The 21,586-nt window shown below is 55.7% G+C and overlaps 2 protein-coding genes across 3 annotated transcripts; one reads left to right on the top strand and one right to left on the bottom strand.

The window, feature by feature from the left end:
• The first annotated feature begins 351 nt into the window (after positions 1–351).
• LZTR1 (leucine zipper like transcription regulator 1) lies at positions 352–18,685 on the top strand. 2 transcript variants are annotated; one of them, XM_036276795.1, is made up of 21 exons: positions 352–599; positions 1,058–1,120; positions 4,749–4,805; positions 6,798–6,877; positions 7,254–7,362; positions 7,868–7,951; positions 8,838–8,895; positions 9,536–9,675; positions 11,290–11,491; positions 11,883–12,038; positions 12,415–12,525; positions 12,955–13,047; positions 13,228–13,323; positions 13,404–13,569; positions 13,784–13,953; positions 14,065–14,221; positions 15,065–15,191; positions 15,278–15,427; positions 16,043–16,148; positions 16,236–16,316; positions 16,554–18,685. In XM_036276795.1, the coding sequence occupies exons 1-21, from the start codon at positions 400–402 to the stop codon at positions 16,668–16,670; spliced, it is 2,523 nt and encodes an 840-aa protein (XP_036132688.1). In that variant the 5' UTR covers positions 352–399; the 3' UTR covers positions 16,671–18,685. The 2 variants fall into 2 exon arrangements, with proteins under 2 accessions (XP_036132688.1, XP_036132689.1); XM_036276796.1 differs by lacking the exon at positions 15,278–15,427 and having other exon boundaries at positions 16,022–16,148.
• A 70-nt stretch (positions 18,686–18,755) lies between these two features.
• On the bottom strand, positions 18,756–21,155 carry THAP7 (THAP domain containing 7). The gene is made up of 4 exons (XM_036276800.1): positions 20,854–21,155; positions 20,284–20,439; positions 19,642–19,782; positions 18,756–19,449 (listed from the first exon to the last, which is right to left on the bottom strand). The coding sequence occupies exons 1-4, from the start codon at positions 21,099–21,101 to the stop codon at positions 18,897–18,899; spliced, it is 1,098 nt and encodes a 365-aa protein (XP_036132693.1). The 5' UTR covers positions 21,102–21,155; the 3' UTR covers positions 18,756–18,896.
• Positions 21,156–21,586: the final 431 nt, after the last annotated feature.

The raw sequence follows: 21,586 nt of genomic DNA, 5'->3' as shown, positions 1-21,586 counted from the left end.
CACCAGAGATCCCGGGAGCGTCGGACGACCACAGCCGAGCCCCGCGCAGACAAGGCATGCCGGGATCTGAGGCCGATCTCCGGGTGGCGTGTGGACAGGCAGGCGCCGGGGAAGTGTAGTCAGACGGGACTGGGGATCCGGCGCCGGCACTCCGCGGGAAATGTTTCCCAGAAGGTTACGCACTTGATGCAGCTTTGGGTCTCAGGGGCTCCGCCCGGCCGCTGGGCCACTACGAGCGCTAGGCTTGTCGGGAAGCGCGGACGGACCAAAGCGCGACGCTGGCCGGAAGTGCTGCGCCTCAGCCCAGTGCTCGCCGGGAAATGTAGTCCCTCGGGGGGAGGCCCAGGGCGGTGGCTGCACGTCCCGCGGACCCGGTGATCCGTCCGGCGTGGACCCAGGATGGCTGGGACGGGGGGCTCAGGGGGCCCGATCGGGACCGGAGCCCTGGCCGGCGCCGCGCGGTCCAAGGTAGCTCCGAGCGTGGACTTTGACCATAGCTGCTCGGACAGTGTCGAGTACCTGACGCTCAACTTCGGGCCCTTTGAGACAGTGCATCGCTGGCGGCGCCTCCCGCCCTGCGACGAGTTCGTGGGGGCTCGGTACGGCGTGGTTTAGGGATCTTGGGGGTGGAGGGATGCCTGAGAGGGTTTCATGGTGGGTTCCAGGGGCGAGGCTTGGGTGTGGTGCCCTGGAGCTGGTTCTAGTTATGGAGGGGGAGGAATGGTGGTGTCCAGGACGGTGCCCAGGGCAGTGACGGGGGTTTTGAAGGAGTCCCGCAGCGGGGTGGCCAGGGCCAGGATACTAGAGTTATGTTGTATTTGTGGGTCTCCAGCTGAGGTTCCGGGTGCTCTGTAGTGGGATGAGGAGTCCAGAGAGTCCCAGGGCAGTGACAGGGTTCCCCACATGCAGGGGTTTTTTGGGTATTGGTGGGATTTAGGGATATCTGTTAATCTTGGTAGTTGAGAGGTGTTATTCAACTTCTGTGGCAGCCCCAGTGCTTGGTCTTATTCCTTGGGTGCCCTGGGCTTACCACTGCCCACCCCTTGTTTCTTTCCAGGCGCAGCAAGCACACAGTGGTGGCCTATAAAGATGCCATCTATGTATTTGGTGGAGACAATGGGTGAGTGAGTCTGAGCATCTGAATGTTGGGATTAGATGGTGGTTTGGATTGGGCTTCTGCAGCTCCACTACTATCTTTACAAATGTTAGCTAATCACTCAGCCTCAGTTTCCCAATCTGTAAGGTTACCTGTACTCAAGTCCCTCACCACAGCATCCAGTGGGTAGCATATGCTCAGGACACAGAAATGTCTCTTTTGTTTTGAATGGGTGGACACAGCCTTGAAAGAAACATATCTGCCCTGGCACATTTCCTTTCTTGCACTTCTCTGAGTCTCACTCACATGCTCACGTAGCAGCTGAGAACATATGGAGGACAGTTTTATTTATTTTCCACATTTTTCATTTTGTGGGAGGGTTTTCCCACATTGCTATAAATTCCTGGCAAACAACGTTCCTTGCAATGACAAGATGTTCTGTTGTTGAGCACACCTCCATTCTCTGAACTGTTCCCAGTTAAGCTGTGTCTGGTTTCCTTTGTTGGAAGATAATGGCCAAGGTGAACCCTTGGTTTATGCAGCCACTTTCTTCTCTGAGCATGTTTACCTCTGACTTGTTCCCCAGGAGCTGAACCTCCCCAGAGGGAAAGACATGTCTTAGTGTGGGCTGGGCCATGTCAGGGACTGGACACAGGCACAGGTGCAGCAGGCACAGGACCAGGGGAGGGGGGTTCTGATCTTGTCAGGGAAGCCTTTATGGAAGGGTTGATGACCTGAGAGATGAGTAAGAGTAAGCTACACAAAAGGGGAAGAGTGTGCCAAGCAGAGGGATCAATGTGGGCAGTGGCCTGGAGGTGGGATAGTACAGAATAGCACTGGGTCTAGGTCTGAACAGGGTTTCCTGTCTTAATTTGTTGATGTGCTCAGGAAAGGCCAGGGATGCCCACCAGGCATCCGGGAGGGTTGAGAGCCTGCTGGATATGGGGCTGAAGTTTGTCTTTTGGACAGGCAAGGCTCAGTTTAAGTTAGAGCTTTGTGGCTTTGGGCTGGGACAGGTGGCTTAACAGCACTAACTGCACTCTGGTCTCCTTCTCTGTATGTGGGGTGGCTATGTGCTGCTTTTGCAAGGTGCTCGTGAGGGTGAGTGTGCACAAGGCTGTGAGGGGCTTAGCATAGAAGTTTCCCTGTGTTGAGGGTGCAGTGTCTGCACACAGTCCATCCTGTTCATGAGTCCTATCCTTGCCTCTCAATCACAGGACCTGTGTGAAGCCTGGGAAAGAATGGCCTCTGATTGGTACTGCAGCCTTGGTCCTGGGGAAGGACTCCTGGGGAAGCTGACTTGGGGCTGACAGGGTAGGCAGGATCCCATAAGAGCCTGTAGAATGGGTAGATGGTCTCCTTGGGCATGGTCCCCTGGCTTCCAGCTCATATCCCCCACAGTCTCTTCTCAATGAACAGCCAGAGGGATCCATTTGAAAATGCAAGTCAGAGTGTGTTCCTCCTTGGCTCATAAATCTGGGATGTCTCCCCACCTCTCTGATTAAAAGCCCCAGCCCTCTTGGCCATCAGTGTGCCCCCCCCCCCCCCGCCTTCGCCCTGCACTGTGCTGGGCCACACCCATGCCTTGCAGTGTTCTGATTGTACCAAGAATCCTGCATAGGTCCTTGCACTAGCTGTTCCCTCCTGCTCACCCTCCTGCTCTTCCTCTGAATCACCTGTGAGTGAGGCCTTCCCCAAATACCTGGACCAACTGCACCTCTTTTGGGCTCCATTGGTCCCAGAACACACAGATGTTTGTTATCTGTCTCCTCCAGAGCAGGGCCTGTATTCCAGCACCCAGACAATTCAACAAATCTTTGTCACATGAAGGAATAAAATAAAGACATTTACTGGAACCTTAATGATAATCTCTCAAACCAGAAAAGGTCTGATGTCCAGCACAGGGCAGTGGTGGGGAACATCCCCAGAAGTGTCACTTCTCTAGCAGACACTTCTGTAGCAGGAACTGTGGAGCAACAAGCAGAAGTACTTTTGCTACAATGTGACACTAAGAAACAGGATACAGATTTGTCTCAATCTAGTTGTAACTTTGTAGACTGGGTACAAAGAAAGATGGCCTGCCCTGGCTGGGGGGGGGGGGGGGGCAGAGGACAGATGGGAGAAGGGAGGAATTACTGTCACATCTCTGCTTCCTAGTTCCTGGCTTTCTGGATGCATGGCCTCAGACAGGTCCTTTTATCTCCCTTTTGTTTCATTTTCTGTAAATGGAGGTGGAGAGCTCAGCCATCTGGTGCGGATTGAGCTAGGCAGTGCAGGGGGCACCCAGCACAGGCCTTGCCTGGGCTGGTGTGCAGGGCGTACTGGGTTTCTGTTGGGTTGACACCCTTCTTCCCTCTTAGTGACAAGGGCTGGGTGGTAATATGCAGGTTGTGTTAGGTGGTGCTATGGCCAGTGGATTTGTTTTCTGTTTTATTGTACCTTTTTGTTGTTGTTGTTTGTTTATTTATTTAATTAATTTATTTATATGGAATTTATTGGGGTGACATTGGTTAAAAAAATTATATAGATTTCAGGTGTACAATTCTATAATTCACCATCTGTATATTGTATTGTGTATTCACCACTCTGTTTTATTGTGTCTTTGTTTTATTTTATCCTTACATGAGGATATTTTTGCATTTATCTTCAGATAGAGCAGGAGGGAGAGAGGAAGGAAGAAAAAGAGAGAAACATCGACATGAGAGAGACAAATCGATTGTTTGCCACACGCACAACCCCAACTGGGGCTGGGGATGACCTGCAGCCGAGCTATATGCTTTTAGTGGGAACCGAACCCAGGACTCCCTGGTCTGCAGGCCAACGCTCTAACCGCTGAGCCAAACTGGCCAGGGCTGTTTTATTGTGTTTTTGTTTTTGTTTTTTAATCCTCATCCGAGGACATTTTTCCATTTTTGTTTAGATAGAGTGGGAGGGAGAGAGAGAGAGAGAGAGAAACATCGATGTGAGAAGGACACATTGAGTGGCTGGCTCCCACACAACCCAACCAGGGCCGGAGACAAACTGCAACCGAGGTATATGCCCTTAGCGAGAACCAAACCCAGGTCTCTCTGGACCGCAGGCTGACACTCTAACCGCTGAGCCAAACTGGCCGGGGCTGTGTCTTTAAAATGTAGTTGCGCCCTGGCCGGTTTGGCTCAGCGGTTAGAGCATCGGCCTGCGGTTCAGAGAGACCCGGGTTCGGTTCCCGCTAAAATGTAGTTGCGACACTGGCTTTGTGATAAAGAGGTGGCAGGAAGAACAGCGAGAAGGCAAGGGCCTCCCCTGAGATGTGAGCAAGTGTCTGCATTGTGGTGGCATAGCCTTAGAGAAGGGGGCACTGGGATATGCAAATGGGGATTCTGGAGCCCGGGGTGAGGTGTGAGCCCTCAAGTCAGCTGTGGGGTGGCCAGATCATGCTTTGGTGCTGACTCCTGGCAGGCAGCCCCTGTGCATGTGCCAGCTCAGGAACTTCCTTTGTGGTTGGTCATCTCTCTGGTCCCTCAGGTCATCAGCTGGTTGTCTGACCCAGGTAAGTCTCCCAAAACAACGCACCCCCACCCTGGGCTGCAGTGTCCATCTTCTCAGTCTTGGCTGGGTGACGCTCTGCAGAGCAGATGAGGACCGAGTCCACCTCTCCCTGGCTCTCTTTCAGGAAGACGATGCTCAATGACCTCCTGCGGTTTGATGTGAAGGACTGCTCCTGGTGCAGGTGGGTGGCCTCCTGAGGTCCAAGTCCCTCCTCTTTCTCCCAGAACTCAGTAGCACGGTTTTGGGCCCTGATAGCTTCAAGGAGGAGATAACAACCTTTCTTCCCATGCCACGCCCAGTGCCTCTCTCAGTGTTCTATCTCTTGGGTTTCTTTTCCAGTCCATGACTGAGATTTATTATTCTGAATCTGTTATTTAGGGGATCTGTTTGATCCGGTGGTGGGTCCTTAAAGTCTGTCTCAAGAGAGCCCTTTGGTCACCAAGCCTATCTCCCAGGCCAGGGGCTGGAGCCAACATGGAGAGCCCTCTAGGAGTGACTCTGCTGCTGCAGGGGCTCCTCTCCCCTCCCTGCCCCATGGGGCCTATCTTCTGCCAGGAGACCCCACACAGGCAGTGATCATCATGTGGACCCTGGCCTCCCTCCTGTAGATGGCCCTCCCCAGCTATGTAGCCTTGGACAAGACACCAGCCCTCTGAGCACTGTGTAGTTGTGCCCTGCAGTCCAGACCCTGACTGGGGGCAGCTCATAATTAAGCGGGGAGAATAGATCGAGGCATTAGGAGTTACTGGGCTTCCTCTGAAGCTCTTCCATCTGCTTGTGCAGAAGCACAGGTTCACTGAGCCCCTTGGGTGCCACGCTCTGTTCAGGAGCTCTGTGCGCAGCTCTCTCAGTCCCCTGCAGCCATCTAGGGTGGGGTCTGACCACCCCCTTTGACAGAGGAGGATGTCAGGGCTCAGGGCCCACTCTGCTGAACCTGGCATGCCAGGGTGGTATTACCCCACACTGCCCACCCTCTGCTGAGGAGATCTGGATAGCACTGGGATTGCCACAGAAATTTCTGTTGTTTCTCTCACACTTCATTTTATTTGAAAAAAAAAATTTTTTTTTTCTTTATTGATTTTTTTTCGAGAGAGAGGAAGGGAAAGGGAGATAGAGATAGAAACATCAGTAAGAGGGAACATTGCTTGGCCGCCTCCTGATTGCCCCTCACTAGGGATTGGACTCACAATCTGGGCATGTGCCCTGCCTGACCAGGAATCAAACTGGTGACCTCTTGGTGCATGGGTCGACGCTCAACCACTGAACCACACCAGCCAGATTATAAATGGGTTTTTATTTTATTTTTTTTATCCTCACCCGAGGACATTTTTCCATTTTTTGTTCAGGTAGAGTAGGAGGGGGAGAGAGGAACAGAGAGAGAGAGAAACATCAACGTGAAGGGACACATCAAGTGGCTGCCACCCGCACGACTGACCAGAGCCGGGGACAAACTGCAACCGAGGTACATGCTCTTAGCGGGAACCGAACCCGGGTCTCTCGGGACCGCAGGCAGACGCTCTAACCGCTGAGCCAAACCTGCCAGGGCATAAATGGGTTTTTAATCTGACAGTAAAATTTGTGGACCACCCATGCTGCAGAATATAGTGCAGGTGTGAGAATGGGGGTGATGATGATTCGAAAGTAGCTTGAAGACCTACTTATAGTCTATTGTTTGGTTGAAAAAGCATATTACAAAATATCTACCACATGATTCCATTTAAAAAAAATTACTCAGAGCCATAATATACACAGGAATGTGTAGGGGAAGTCACCAGGTATGGATGATGGTTTCTGGCAAACTGTTGTCCATAAATTTTACTGTTTTTTTTTTGTTTTGTTTTTGGCTTTTTTCTTTTCTTTTTTTTTTTAATTTTTTTTTTTCTCTATTGATTTTAGAGAGAGAGGAAGGGAGAGGGAGAGAGATAGAAACATCAATGAGAGAGAACATCGATTGGCCACCTCCTGCATGCTCCCCGACGGGGATCTGGCCCACAACCTGGACATGTGTCCTGACTGGGAATCGAACCGGCGACCTCTTGGTGCATGGGTCGATGCTCAATTACTGAGCCACACCAGCCTCTTATTGGCAATTTTCTAAAAAAAGTTTTTATAATGGTACAGGTATTACCTTCAAAATACTGCTGACATCCATTGCCTCTTGTTCCCCTGCCAGGGCCTTCACCACTGGGACCCCGCCAGCTCCCCGCTACCACCACTCAGCCGTGGTCTATGGAAGCAGCATGTTCGTCTTTGGTGAGCTGCAGGTCACCTCCCAAGCCGAGAATCCCCTGTCCTCCCATCAAGGCCCAGGCCCACATGCTGTGCTTGGCTGGCCTCTCTCTGTCTATTACTCAGTCTGATCTCTTGGGGTTGGAATGGTCTGCCTCTGTGACTGGGCTAGAAGGTGGCTTTCTCTTCCTGCCAGGGACAGGGAATTGGGTCCTGCTCCTCTCTGGGCTCCTTCTCCCAGAGCCCAGCACAGAGATAGGCACCCAGTAGGTGCTCCCAAGGTGTGCGGAGGAAGTTCTGGAATGCATTTTCAATGTGGCCAGATTCTGCCCTCATCCCCTGGGATTGAGGACTCTGAAATGCTGCCTTTGGGTGTGACGGTTTCTTTCTCTTTACCCAGGGGGATATACTGGGGACATTTATTCCAATTCTAACTTGAAGAATAAAAATGACCTCTTTGAATACAAGTTTGCAACTGGCCAGTGGACAGAGTGGAAAATTGAAGGACGGTGAGAGACGGTTAAACCTTTGGGGGTTATTCTGCAGGCTCTCTGGCCCTGTAGCATTACAGATGAAAAGCCTGAGGCTCAGAGAGGCCTGGGAGCTGGGAGTTGGTGCTGATTCCAAGCTGCACCTGTTTGCAGACTCCTCCCATCTCTTCGATTGCCTCCTTTCAGGTAGTAGAAGGGACCTGAATGTTCTGTGATGGGCGCTTCAATGGTCCTGTGTTGCGAGCACCCCCTTTGATATTTTGGTAACAGCTGGGAGAAGACTGTGCTCTATGGTTATCTGAATGCATCATCAGTGACCTGGTGCCACATGAGCTCAGCCCCCTCGTGCTGTTGATTATATCCTGACTGGAGACCCTGGAGTCCCAGTGTCAACAGATGTGGACACGGCAGTCCCGGGGCTTGGCAGGACTTGCAGGGCTGTGGCCAGTGGACTAGCCTTGTAGGGTTAGGAGGCTCGGGTCTGCACTGAGTGGCCTCATTCCCTCTCCATCTTATGCTCCAGGTTGCCAGTCGCCAGGTCAGCCCATGGTGCCACGGTGTACAGTGACAAGTTATGGATCTTTGCTGGCTATGATGGCAATGCCAGGTAGGTGGTGGCCTGGCCTGTGCACTCCACCTCTGAGTGGCCCAGTGTATTGGGGCACAGAGTGGGCCTTCTTGGTTTTAGAGGGCTCTCAGGAGGGTGGGTGTGGGGGAAGGGGGTGATGGGGAGAGGAAAATGGTCAGGATGAGGATGGTGGCCACTGAATGGAGCCCCTGCCCTACCCCACAATGGTCAGAAGGACTGGCACCCCTGAGGCCCCTCCTAGGGTGTCTGAGGCAGCATCAAGCCTGGCCCATGTTTGTACAGCTTTCGTATAAGTCTCCAGAGTAAATAGCTGGGGGTCATCAGAGCTGGGGCGTGGGAGAGGTGGCCCCTTGAATTTCTAGGGTGAGAATGTGCAGGCCCACGGCAAGGAATGACCCTAAAGGGCAAGTGAGCAGGTGGGTGGCAGCAGCAGGGCTCAGACTCGGGCCCTCCTCTACAGAGCACAACAGAGTTGCTGCTTACGTCATAGACATTTTCCTTCTGATTTTAGTAATTGACTTTGCTGTATTTTTCTGATTATAAAAACAGCATGTGCTCATTCCCCAAAACTTCATCATTATAAAACTCTAGACAGTGCAATTTCTGTGAATGTGGCCTCTCTGAAGTCCTAGCTCCAGGGATCAGCTGAGGGACTGACCCTGTCCCCTGCCCTAGATGTTGGGAATGAGGCCTTTCTTCTTGCCTGGGTTGGGCAGGGGCCTGGCATAACAGGGCCTCAGGTAGTCCCCACAGCCCCTCAACTGCATGGTTGCCTTAGAGTCCCCTGGTCAGAGTCCCAAGTGATGGGTTGTTCTTCCCTGGAGTCATCCCTCCTGGCCACGCCCAGGCCCAGCTGACAGCCAGCCCCAGCGGTAGGCATTCTGACCCCTTTGTCCTCATGTAGGTTGAATGATATGTGGACCATTGGTCTGCAGGACCGAGAGCTCACATGCTGGGAGGAGGTAAGGGGCTGTGGGGCTGAGGTGGGGTTGTGGAGAGGCAGGGGGATATGGGATTATAGGGGGCAGGGGGGGAAGGGAGGTGAGGGGTGCAGGGAAACGGGGTGGGTACAGGAGGCAGTGAGGTGAGGCACTCAGGGACTGGGGTGGGCCAAGGTGGGTTGGGCTGGAGGCTGCTTTGCTTCTTTTGCCAAAGCCCAGCCTTGTCCTCTGCCTCGCCCTTCCCACTGACCTGCCTGGCCCTCATGCCGGTTCCAGTGGCAGTTCCCTAGTGACCAAAGACTCTGTGCTTTGCATGGCAGCCTGTCACAGGTGATTGATGTGGTTCAGGTATAACCCACCCTTATCTGAACATAGTGAGGACAGCATGTCACCCGCTATCCCACTGGCTGCTTTTTCGAGACCAATCTGTCCAATTGCTCTACTGTCTTTCCCTGGGGGGTTTCTTTCTTCTTTAGTGATGATTTTAACCCCAGTTTAGGAGGGTGTGGCTTTAGGTTGTTCTGCAAAGAGTGACATATAACCCCTCATTCACAGAAGAAACTTCAGGAATAAAGGCAGTCCCAGCTCAGCCATGTAAGCACAGATGTGTACTCTGGGTCCTGTGAAGGTCCTGGGCTGAACTGCCTCCCCATCCCCACAGGTGGTCCAGAGTGGCGAGATCCCACCATCGTGCTGCAACTTCCCAGTGGCTGTTTGCAGGGACAAGATGTTTGTGTTCTCAGGGCAGAGTGGAGCCAAGATAACCAACAACCTCTTCCAGTTTGAATTCAAGGACAAGATGTGAGTGTCCTGGTGGTGGGGCCCTTGGCCGGCACCCCGTGCCTGCATCTGGAGCCATCCTTGTGAGCTCCCAAGTAAGGCAGGGCCAGCTGTCCTCTCTCCCGGAAAGGGGATGTGTGGTGTCTTTGTACAGACTGGGCCTGAGGCCCCCTGCAGGCCCCTTGGTGTGGCTGCAACTCAGCAAGATAGATGCTGGGTGGCCTCCCTCTTTTTTTTTTTTCTTATCCTCACCCGAGGACATTTTTCCATTTTTTGTACAGATAAAGTGGGAGGGAGAGAGAGGAAGAGAGAGAGAGAGAGAGAAACATCGACGTGAAAGGGACACATCAAGTGGCTGCCACCCGCACGACCAACCAGGGCCGGGGACAAACTGCAACTGAGGTACATGCCCTTAGTGGGAGCCGAACCCGGGTCTCTCTTGACTGTGGGCCGACGCTCTAACCTCTGAGCCAAACCAGCCAGGGCTTTTAGTTTTTTTTGTTTTTTGTTTCCCCTCTTTGAGCAAAGAGCACCCCAGCCCCATGGATGGCATTGTCAGTGCCACCAGTAACAAATATGCCTGGCATAGATCTCATATGATGGCAGAAAACTGGAGGGGTGTCTGGGCCCTGAGAGCTTTCAGCCTATGATGTTCTTGACTGCTGGCCAGCCCTCGATCCCTGTGATGGGGACTAAGGCGAGGGTCAGGCATTGGCTCTAGGAGTTAGTAGAGGAGAGGAAATGGAGCTTTGGCTGCAGGTTAGAGAGGCTCCGGAGGGAACTTGGAGTTGCCCTAGAGACCAGGGTATCAGCTGGGAAGTAGGAAGGCTGGGCATCCTGGGCAGGGGAAACCCTGCTGATGCCTGTCCTGGAGTGGCCAGGCCTGGGAGGAGAGACACACTGCACACAGGCCCGATGCTCCACCCTGGCCTTGGTCCTCAGGACAGTGGGTGTCAGAGGGCTCAGAGCAGGCAGGGGCAGACCTAGAGAAGTGAGGGGCATGGGTAGAGGCCGGGTATAACCAGACTGGGGAAGGTTTGGGGCAGACATGCAGGCTCTGGCCAACTGGCCAGGTGGCTGACCTGCAAGGGGGTCCTCACGGAGGTGAAGGTATTGGGGGGGACACAGGGCTTGAGGGCTGCACCTGGGCCACGGTGTCCTGTGGAGCAGGCTAAAGAAGGTGCATCTAGAAGGCAGAGGGTTGCAGGACAAGGGGCCCAGGCCAGAACTAGGGGGCAGAGCTACAGCTTGGGGTTAAGGGGATAGAGTAGGAAGAAAACCATGAAAGACTCGGCCACCAGCAGCAGCTGGGTGGGTATTGGGTGACTCTGGTGGCCCCTTTGGGTGGAGTCACTGTGTTGCCATCTTCCTCACAGGCCAGCCCCCAGGCAGCCTCCCACCCAGCTTGCACCTTGTTCCCCACACAAAGGTGGGCGGAGCTGGTTCCAGAGCAAAATGGGACAAGGGACACTGGGCACATGCACTGTGGCCCTCCCTCAGCCCGGAAAAGTCTCCCAGGGGTTTCAGGACACTTTGCAGACTGAGCCTATAGTGGGGGGACCTCAGAGCCCAGGTGGAGGCCTCAGGGGAACAGAAGTCTCTGCCTTGCACTGATTCTGTGTTGCGTATTCCCAGGTGGACACGCATTCCCACTGAGCACCTGCTTCGGGGCTCCCCGCCGCCCCCCCAGCGGCGCTACGGGCACACGATGGTGGCCTTTGACCGCCACCTCTATGTGTTTGGGGGTGCAGCTGACAACACTCTGCCCAATGAGCTACACTGCTATGATGTGGACTTCCAGACCTGGGAGGTTGTCCAGCCCAGTTCGGACAGCGAAGTGAGCACTGCCGGGTGTTGTGAGGGGACCCAGGGCTTGTGGCCTGGGGTGTGTTCCTAACCCACCTGCTCCCACCTCCTCACAGCCTCGGTGCTCCCAGGGCGTCAGACAGCCAGCAAGGAGCAAGGCCAGGATGCCCTCAGCCCTGGACACCTATCCTGGCCCGTCCCTGGGCCTCTCTGCCTATTCCCCCATCTTGTAGCCTGTAGGCTTGTAAGATTCCACTTCCCACTGTGTTTGCACTGTGCTGAGGATGTCCTCCCAGCTCCCCAACTCAGCCCTCATCCTGTAGCTCTTCCCTCCCTGCCACCTGTCCCCACAGCGCTGTTGGTGTCTCTGGTGCCTGCCTGGCTCTTGCTGACTGGTGGCACCCCCGCATGTCTCCCACCAGGTTTGTGGGGCTGAGGTGCCAGAACGAGCAGCTGCTTCTGAGGAGGCACCTGCCCTGCCCTCTGACGATCGGGGCGGCTTCAAGAAGTCCCGAGATGTGTTTGGCCTGGACTTTGGCACCACGAATGCCAAGCAGCCATCCCCACCAGCCTCAGAGGTGAGAGCCAGTGTCCTTGTTACTGCTCCCTCACCCTCTGAAGCCGGGCCTGTGATCAGCCCATCTCAAAGGTGGAGAAACCAAGACTCAGAGAGTACTTGTTGGGTTCACACAGTAAGGGAACTGAGGGCCAGGAGCCTATGCCCTGCTGGCTGGGCCATGTCAATGCAGCATATGAGACTGAGCACCTGCTGAGTCCACTGTGGGCCACACAGGCCCTGCCTCCTGCCCTGTGCTTGCAGCCTGCTCCAGCCCCTCCTTCAAGGCCAGTGGTGCCATGTTCTTGCCCACAGTATGGTCCACTCCAGGCCTCACCTAGCTGGAGACCCAACCCCACCCTTTCTCACCCTGCTGACTTGTCCCCCTCTCCACCCAGCTGCCCAGCGGAAGGCTCTTCCACGCGGCTGCTGTGATCTCGGATGCCATGTATATCTTCGGGGGCACCGTGGACAACAACATCCGTAGTGGGGAGATGTACAGGTTCCAGGTGGGGCTCACGGGCCTGCAGAGCAGGTGGTTACCTCATGAACTGACTCTGCAGTGGGGCCAGCCAGGGGGAGCAGGCCCTGATGATGAAAACTCAGACCCAGTGGGTAGGGGTGGAACTTGTCCAAGGGTATCCAGAGCCAGAGTTGCAGCTGGTGGGATGGCAGCCTTTCTGAGGAGTCTGGCAGCTGGGGTGGAGAGGGGGACCCTAGGCTAAGGCAGGTAGGAACCACAGTGCAGGGTGTGGCTGGTGGGGCAGGGTGAGGGCTCATAGCAGAGCCAATAGAGTTCTGGGAGCTCCCTGGGTCAGTGGAGGGAGCCAGGCTAAACTGAGCTTGGAACTGAAGCCTCAAGGGCACCCATGGCCTGCAGGGGGCAAAGCCAGGATGACTGTGTCTTTACTTGGTAACACCTGGGTCTCCTCCTACAGTTTTCCTGTTACCCCAAGTGCACGCTCCATGAAGACTATGGGCGGCTATGGGAGAGCCGTCAGTTCTGTGATGTGGAGTTTGTGCTGGGTGAGGTGGGTGCCCTTCCTGTGCCCAGCTCCACACACGGTGTGGAGTGGGGGCTTTGCACCCAGAGGCATACTGGCTGCCCACTGGTGCCTGAGTCCCTAAGTCCCTGCCTGGCTTGCTGAGCCTGTGTGTTCTTTGGGGCAAGATTCTTATGCCCTTCCACCAAGGTGTCATTCTTGCTGCAGAAGGAGGAGTGTGTTCAGGGCCACGTGGCCATTGTCACAGCACGAAGCCGCTGGCTCCGCAGGAAGATAGTACAGGCGAAGGAGCGACTGGCCCAGGTGAGGCGCTGCCCTGCCTGGCCCTACCTGGGCAGCAGCATTCATGGGGTGACCTTAAGCTCCTCTTTCTCCTCCCACAGAAGCTGGATGAGGAGGCAGCTCTGGCTCCCAGGGAAGCCCTTGGTGTGGCCCTGGGTGGGGCTCGGCCACCCCTGCTGCATGTGGCCATCCGAGAGGCCGAGGCCCGGCCCTTCGAGGTTCTCATGCAGTTCCTCTACACCGACAAGATCAAATACCCGAGGAAAGGTCTGCTTGGGCTGGGGTGGAGCAGGAACAGGGTGGGGTGTGAGCAGCCCTACTTGCAGGTGGGCAGCCTGAGCCTCAGAGGCTGAGACTACCTGTGCGTGGTTTCGCTGCTGCCTAGCAGCTCCAACCCACCCACAGTTGTCTATGGAGGGAGCTCGGGGCCCTGTCCTCCCCTGACCAAGGTCCGTAAGGCTCAGGGAGCCCTTGGGTGTAGGCCATGTGGAGGACGTGCTGCTCATCATGGACGTGTACAAGTTGGCACTGAGCTTCCAGCTGTGCCGCTTGGAGCAGCTGTGCCGGCAGTACATCGAGGCCTCTGTGGACCTGCAGAACGTGCTGGTTGTGTGTGAGAGTGCTGCCAGGCTGCAGCTGGGCCAGCTGAAGGTGCGTTGCAGCCCACCCCACCCCACCTACCCTGCAAACCTCTGTCCCGGTCTGGTGCCCTGTTGGAAGCTGAGGCCTGACCCCGCTGCCTGCCTGGCCTTTCTGTCCCAGGAGCACTGCCTGAACTTTGTGGTGAAGGAGTCCCACTTCAACCAGGTGATCATGATGAAGGAGTTCGAGCACCTCTCATCCCCACTGATTGTGGAAATTGTTCGGCGAAAGCAGCAGCCACCGCCCCGCGCCCCCTCAGACCAGCCTGTGGACATTGGTAGGGAGCCTCGTCCCTTCCTTATCAGTGGCTGGCCAGGTGGCATTCATGTTGGTTGAGACTTGGGAGCCATGGAATCACCTGCCAGTTTGTCAGGCAGGGGTGGAGAGTTGGGTGCAGGGAGGACCCCAGAGTGCTGCCCCAGTACAGGGGCAAAAGAGGGAGGCAGTTCAGTATCACTTAAAGGAATAATGCCCAATCCACGGGGCTTTCCACAGTGGGCTGTGTGCCTGAGGGTAGGGAACCTCCTGAGCCCATTTCTGGAGGTGACATAGGGCACCTCTCTGGCAAGCATGCCTGCCCTGAATGATGTCAGGTCTGAAAACCTCTGAAGTGGGCAATGTGCTCAGGGTCACAGCCATTAGTCACTAAGCTTCTCTTCTAGGCATACCCACATCTGGGGCCGTGAGGAGTGAGAACAGCCTGCAGACCTCAGATGTTCCCACTGCCTCCCTGTGCTCCCCCTAGGAAGGGAGGACACAGGCTCCTTCATCCTGACCTCTCCCTGGGGCCTGTGCTGCCTCAGGCCACTGGCTCTGGGTGACACAAAGCAGGCACACAGGGTGTGCCAGGCCCAGAGGAAGGCTCAGTGAGCTGAGTTTGGGAGATCAGACTCTGGGGTGGGCAGGCCTGAGGGTGTGTTTGGAGCTGAGGATAGTGTCTGGTGGTGCCTCGGGGGCCAGAATGGGAGGCCTCTGGCCTGGAGGAGGTTCATTCAAAGTAGCAAAATGGGCAGATGTGCAGGAAGTGCCCTGGGGCCCTGAGGCTTGAGCCAGGAGTAGGGTCTACTAAGGGGAAGGAGGTGCCTGCTCAGGGTTCCTCCATGCCCCCCCACCCCCCCAGGCACCTCTCTGATCCAGGACATGAAGGCATACCTGGAGGGAGCAGGCGCAGAGTTCTGTGACATCACGCTGCTGCTGGATGGGCACCCTAGGCCAGCCCACAAGGCCATTCTGGCTGCCCGCTCCAGGTAGGTGGGAGTGCAGCTGCCGTGCAGGGCGGGCCCCAGTGTTGACTACATCTGCTGAGAGCCAGGCCTCTGCGCCCCGTCTGCAGCTACTTTGAGGCCATGTTCCGGTCCTTCATGCCTGAGGATGGGCAGGTAAACATCTCCATTGGGGAGATGGTGCCCAGCAGGCAGGCCTTCGAGTCCATGCTACGCTACATCTACTACGGTGAGGTCAACATGCCTCCTGAGGACTCGCTGCATCCTCACCCTGAGGGCGCTCCTAGGTCATCACTGGGGCTTCCGGCATCTATCTTGGGCTGGCTGGTCTTGGCCAGGTGATTTCCTGAGGATTTCTTGGTGCCTGGAGCTCTCCTAGGGTTCTCTGAAGTAGTTGGTCGGCCCACACTGAGGGAGAGACGGGTGGGTTCTTGACTCTCATGACTGCTCAGAGTAAGGGGTCAGTCACTGCTCTATACAACAGAAGCAGATGGATATAGAGTGATTCTTGGTCATGTTACGTCAGTGGGGGTCTGAAAATGGGGTGCGAGGATGCCCTCTAGGGCTCTGGGAGACAGGACAGTTCAGCAAAGATGCATATGGGTATATTCCCGGGGAGAGGATTCTTTGTTATCCTTTAAATTTTGATGGGGCCTTTGACCCCTAAGTGGTCAGAGTCTGTGCAGAGATCAAGCCAGTGATCTGCCTGGATAGGAACCCATGCCAGACCCTCCTGATGGGGTGAGCCCCCTGGTTCTGACCAGGTGTAGTCTCAGATTTTTTTCTGCCCCTGGCAGGCTGGAACTCTCTTGGGAGGAGGGTGGTAAGCGGGAGGATGTCTCCTTTGGTGACAGCTCCTTAACCAGCTCCCCCAGCTACCTGTTTGCGGCCCCCTACTACTATGGCTTTTACAACAACCGGCTGCAGGCATACTGCAAGCAGAACCTGGAGATGAATGTGACAGTGCAGAATGTGCTGCAGGTAGTATACCTGGTGCCTGCTGGACTCCCTGAACCTGGGCGGGTGGGTGAGAGGTCGGGCAGCACCTCAATGAACCTGCCATTCCAGATCCTGGAGGCGGCTGATAAGACGCAGGCGTTGGACATGAAGCGGCACTGCCTGCACATCATCGTGCATCAGTTCACTAAGGTCAGGGCCCTCCTGGCTCAGCCCTTGCTTACCCCTCGTATTCAGGAGCCACTCTACCAGTGGTCAGGGGCGGGGAGGGTGCCTGGAATCTGGCTATCTTCTGCAGCAGTGGGCCCTGGGGATAACCAAGCAGAGCCACCCACCCACTGGCCACTCCTCACCCCATCTCTGGAGCACACCCAGCCCTCACACGAATCCAGTTCCATTCTGTTCTGGCCTTTTGGTCACCTCCTGCAGGTCTCCAAGTTGCCTACGCTGCGCTCCTTGAGCCAGCAGCTGCTGCTCGACATCATAGACTCCCTGGCCTCCCATATCTCTGACAAGCAGTGTGCAGAGCTGGGCGCCGACATATAAGGGCCCAGGCGGTGTCAGCCCACACGTGAATGACCATGCCTGCTCTGCCCCTTGCGAAAACTGCTGGCAATCCTCAGGCCTGTGACAGAGTGGTCAGACCTGCCGGCCAAAAGGGTGCCTAGAGCATCAGAAGAGAGCTGAGAGGACAAGGGGGGCTCCAAATGCCCCATTTCATTGCTGACAACACAGGTTCCACAGGAAGTGGATGGTGAAGAAGGCTCCCCGGATGGCATCCTCTCCTGGGGTGGAGAGGTGGGTGGGAAGCTAGGGCCTAGTGATGATAGCAAGAGAAGGGGTCCAGGCCAGGGCCCAGCAATGGGGAGAGCCCACCAGGGAGCTGGCTTTGGGGCCTCCACCCAGCAGGGACCCAGCATAGCTTGTGGATCTGACCACAAAGTCATGTTGCAAAGATCTCTTTGATGTGGGGGCCACACAGCACCCCCTCACCAAGGTTGGTGTAAGGGGGCTCCTCCTATCACCTGGAGCTTGTGTGTGGGCAAGAGTTATGGGCAGATGGACTCTGATTCAAGATGAATTTTGGTGCCCTTCAAGATGAATTATGGAGTGTGAAGGGCCCTGAGGTCAGCGTCCAGCCCACAGGGCCAACCACACTGGACTGGGCCTGGATTCCAGAGGGGCTTCAGGATCCCATATACCTGTGTGTACATCAGTGCCCTGGGCTGTGCTAAGGAAAAGTCAGTGAAGATATCCTCCACTAAGTATTCTGTCACAGACATGCCTCCATTAAAGACACGGCAGTGCTACCTACTCACAACTTGTTGACACAGTCCCCACTGTGGGCTCTGGCCACAGCCTATGGCCCTCCCAAAGCTGTGGACTGGCCATCTGGCCTGCTTGCTTGGAATTGGTCAGTTTTGCCTGGTTCTTTATCCATGTCAGCAATTTCCCACTTCCACCTGAGGCAATCTAGACACATGGGGGAAGGGGCTGTGGCAGGAATCTAAAGGCTGGAGTTTAAGCCTGGGGCGACCCCCCTCCTCCCATATGCTGTACTGCAGGCTCCTGCATGGGCTGGAAATGCATCCCTCCCTGTTCCGACAGAAGGCCCTGTGTGATTCTACCCCAATGGGGAAGGCACTGTTCTGCCTTTCTGAGAACAAGAATCCCAGGGACCATTCTGTCCCAGCTGCTGTAAGCCACTTTGGTGGAAATGATCTCTCTTCCCTGCCTCAAAACTCATTTCCTTCCTCTGGTTGTGTCTCATGCAACCATAGTACCTGCCATTCCTCAGACCTTGTTGAAGAGCCTGGATGCAGGTGGATGGGGAGCCCTGCTGGCAGGCTAGCACCCTTAGGCAAGGGGAGCCTAGCCTAAGCCAGAAAATGAACCTGGGGACCTTGGGGAACAATCTGCAAACCCTGTTCTACAGCGGACCAAATTGTGTGGCAATTCACAGGACTAGAATTCAGCTGTGCTCTTGGGGCTGTTGTGTCCAAGGCCCATCAGAGATGTCACCTGTGCAATTAAAATTGCTCCATATACTGACGTTTGCCATGATTACAAATGCAGGAGACCTTCTAAATTCCAGTCAAGTTGATGAAAAATGGGGACACAGGTTGAGGTCAGGACTGCTGTTGCGTGGTTCCCCCAATTCTCCAGGGACCAGAAATGTTATTTGTTGAGCTTACTTGCCAAGCATAGTAGCCCCAGGAGGTCAGAAATTGCCATTCTTGTCTGTCTGCAGATGAGATAGGCCCAGTAGTGAGTAGGGGGCTGGCCTTCAGGCTAGGACTCAGGCTGGGCAGACTGGGCCTGTTGCTGGAAGTCTGTGTCTCTGCAAAGAACAGTCTGGTATGGATTTTAGGAGTGTTTTCAAAGGAACTAGCTTGCTTAAGTCAAGGCCATTTCAGATGCCAAAGGAAGGGTGCCTAGTGCTGCCCCCAGCCTCGACTCACACCATCCCATCCCTCAGAGAAACCCGTGGGGCACAGAGCTGTATGGGGAGGGGTGGGCAAGGTCCCACAGTCCAGAGCTTGGACTCAGGGTCTGCAGCCATTGTCTGGGGGAACAGTTTGGTACTGAGGAAGGGGGCCCACTCCCCAGGTGAACCAGATACAGGGCCTCCTAGAATCCACTTTATTATGGCATCTAGTAGGTCTGGTGGATGCAGCCCAGATCAGGTTCCTTTCCAGTTGGATTCTGACGAAGAGGCTGGAGCCCTGGAGGGCAGCCCCTCAGACAGCTTTGGATCCAGTGGCCCCTCATTCAGGTCATGCTGCTGCTCAGCTGCATGGCAAAGTCCTGCACATGCTCCTTTAGAGTCTGGCGGGCATCTGCCTGTGCCCGCTTCTCTCGCGCCCTCTCCTGCTGTAGCTTAGTCAGCCGCAGCCGCAGCCGCTGCTCCCGCCGCTTGCAGGCCTGCAGCTGGCGCTGGGCCTTGTCCAGGGCATCAAGTGCAGCCTCAGCCCGACGCTTCCAGAGCAGGGCACTGCCCACCTGGTAGCTGTGCTCATTCTGGATGTAGGCTCCAGCAGGTGGTGGGAGGCGCAGCATGTAGGCTGAGGGTGAGACAGGCCGTGGCTCAAGAGGGGATGGCTGCCGCTCTGGTGAAGGCTGGGCACTGCAGCCTGCTTCATCCGCTTGGGCACCCAGAGGCCCCAGGAGGTCTGAGAAGGGGTTGCTAAGGCCAGGCTCCAGCCTCCCAGTGGGGGAGGCAGGTAAAGCAGCAGGTGCAGAGGCCTCTTCCACAGGAAAGCAGGTGACCTCAGCAGGTGGAGGCAGTGAAAAAGGAGTTGTGGGCCCTCGGCCTTCAGAGCAGCTGTGGGCAGCGAGACTGACAGGTCAGGCTAAGGGCTTGCCAAACCCCAATTCACCAGCCACCCTGAATAGGAGTGTCAGTCTGCTCCACAGGTTTAGGACCCTGTCCACAATGTCTTTTGGTAGACACTCTAAAGCCCAGTCCCTCAAAATTGGAGTGAGGGGGTCACCTCTCCCCACCCGTAGCACATACCGCTTCCTGCATCGCCGTAGCCGACTGACATCAGGGGGACCATGTGGGTAACTGTGCCCCTTGGTCTTGGTTGTCCGGCGCAACTTGGAGAAAGACTCAAATATCGTGGGAACTGCTCCCTCCTTTAGCCTGTGGTACCCACTGTGGGGGAAAGCAGCCTGGATGAGATGGAGAACAAGCACTGCCACCCACAGCTGACCAGTAGGGGCTCAGAGTCAGCATGCCCTCCAGCACCCCAGAGCAGGCTCTCCAGCGCAAGCAAACAGTTTGGGGAATGCCAAGTTAGAGTTACACCAATCTCTTCCCTGCAGGACTCTTCAAAGTTAAAGTGCATGGAAAGGCTCCACCACAACTGGCTTGATCAGTCAAAAAGAATTATTTAATTTGTGGACTTGATGGGAGAACTGGGGTTCTAAGGAACACCTGCTGGAAAAACTAATGTTCTTCTCTTGTGTCACTGAGATAGTCATCCTGAGGGGGTGGGTCTTATTGTCCTCATCTGTCAGAAGATAAAACAGGTACAGAGCTGAGAAGAGGCAGCCATCTCTGAAACCAGGTCTGCCTGTTCTCGTGCCAGGTGCTTCAAGGATGTCCTCATTGGGCCCTACAGATGCCCCAAGGGTGGCTAGCAAGGAGACTCACCTGATTCCCACCAGCTCAAAGCAGTTTTCCTCAAAGTGTTTGGAGCAGAAGTAGATGTACTCGGATGCTGGGTCCCATAGGCCCTGGCCGCTGGGGTCCAGCCTCTGGCAGTTGGCCAGCCACAAGCCTCGCCTTGGGTTGTCCTTTTTGGGAAGTCTGTAGAGCCACAAACCTGTGAGCCCCAGGCTGCCTGAAACCATGGGGCCATGCTGCCAATGCTCCCAAGATGGGAAGAGATGGCCCTGCACATGCTGCCAGACCTCCCTTAAACCCTACCAGAGAAGCACCGTCCACCCGGGCACAGACGAGGAAACTGAGGACTCAAAAACACGTGCAACTTGCTCGGCATCATCTAGCAAGAGTCGCGGGGCAGAGAAGAGTGGTGGACGTGCGTCCTTCCTTTCTGGTCCGGACTCAGTCCCACCTGGACCTCTCCCTTCACCCACTCCCACCCACAAGTTCAAGCCTCGCCCGCAACCAAAGAAAGCGCATGCGCAATAGTGGCTTCACGCCAGCAAAACTGCACATGCGCACGTTAACCTTCGTGAGGCAGCACGCACGCGCGCTGACCTGTGGAAGGAGATGCCGCGATTGCGCGTCTCGCGCGTATCCCGTGTAGAGCAGCCGGCGGCGGAGCAGTGACGCGGCATCTGGGGAAGAGGCGGGAGCTTGGTCGCGGATGGCTGTCTGGGCCCGTAGAGGCATCGAGCCCCCAGCCGCCGCTTCCCTTCAGGCGGCCCTGTCCTGCCGAATCTCCCACAGCTTGATCTCGCCCGAACCCCGTCCCAGCCTCTTCTCCTGACTTCCGTCGGCGGCATTCATGGTCTCGCCATTGCTGAGCCGCGGAGTCTCGCGAGGTGTGGCTAGCGACGGAAGTTGGTACCATAGAGACTGGGAAGCCCAGGGCGTTCGTCCGGGGGGCGGGGCGGGTCCCGGAAGCCGTGGGAACGTAGGGCCAACGCAGTACGCGCGTTGTCCTAAGCACTCTGGACGTCTTCGCCTTCGCAAAGTAGGCGCCTCTCCTTTGTCTTTTCGGGGCTTACTACTGGCTGCAGACCGGTAGTGCAGTGGGGCCCGACCATGCAGGTCGTCTCGGGAGGCCCCCACTGCAAGAGAATAAACTTAAACGGCAAGAAGAGGGGCAGGGATGCGAGTTCAAACCTGACAAAAACCAGTGTTCACGACTTCTGGAGAGGTGCCTCTAATGGGAAAGGCGGGAAAATGTGATGGGAAGTTCTATGCTAGCGACTGCCGGCAGGGACCTGAAATGGAAAAGCTGAAGGCCTTCCTGGAAAGGGAGGTC

The sequence above is a fragment of the Molossus molossus genome, unplaced genomic scaffold (assembly GCF_014108415.1).
Source record: "Molossus molossus isolate mMolMol1 unplaced genomic scaffold, mMolMol1.p scaffold_m16_p_22, whole genome shotgun sequence".
Classification (NCBI taxonomy): Eukaryota; Metazoa; Chordata; class Mammalia; order Chiroptera; family Molossidae; genus Molossus; species Molossus molossus.
The sequence above is the reverse complement of the archived record's forward strand: the minus strand, read 5'-3'. Positions and strand labels throughout refer to the sequence as shown.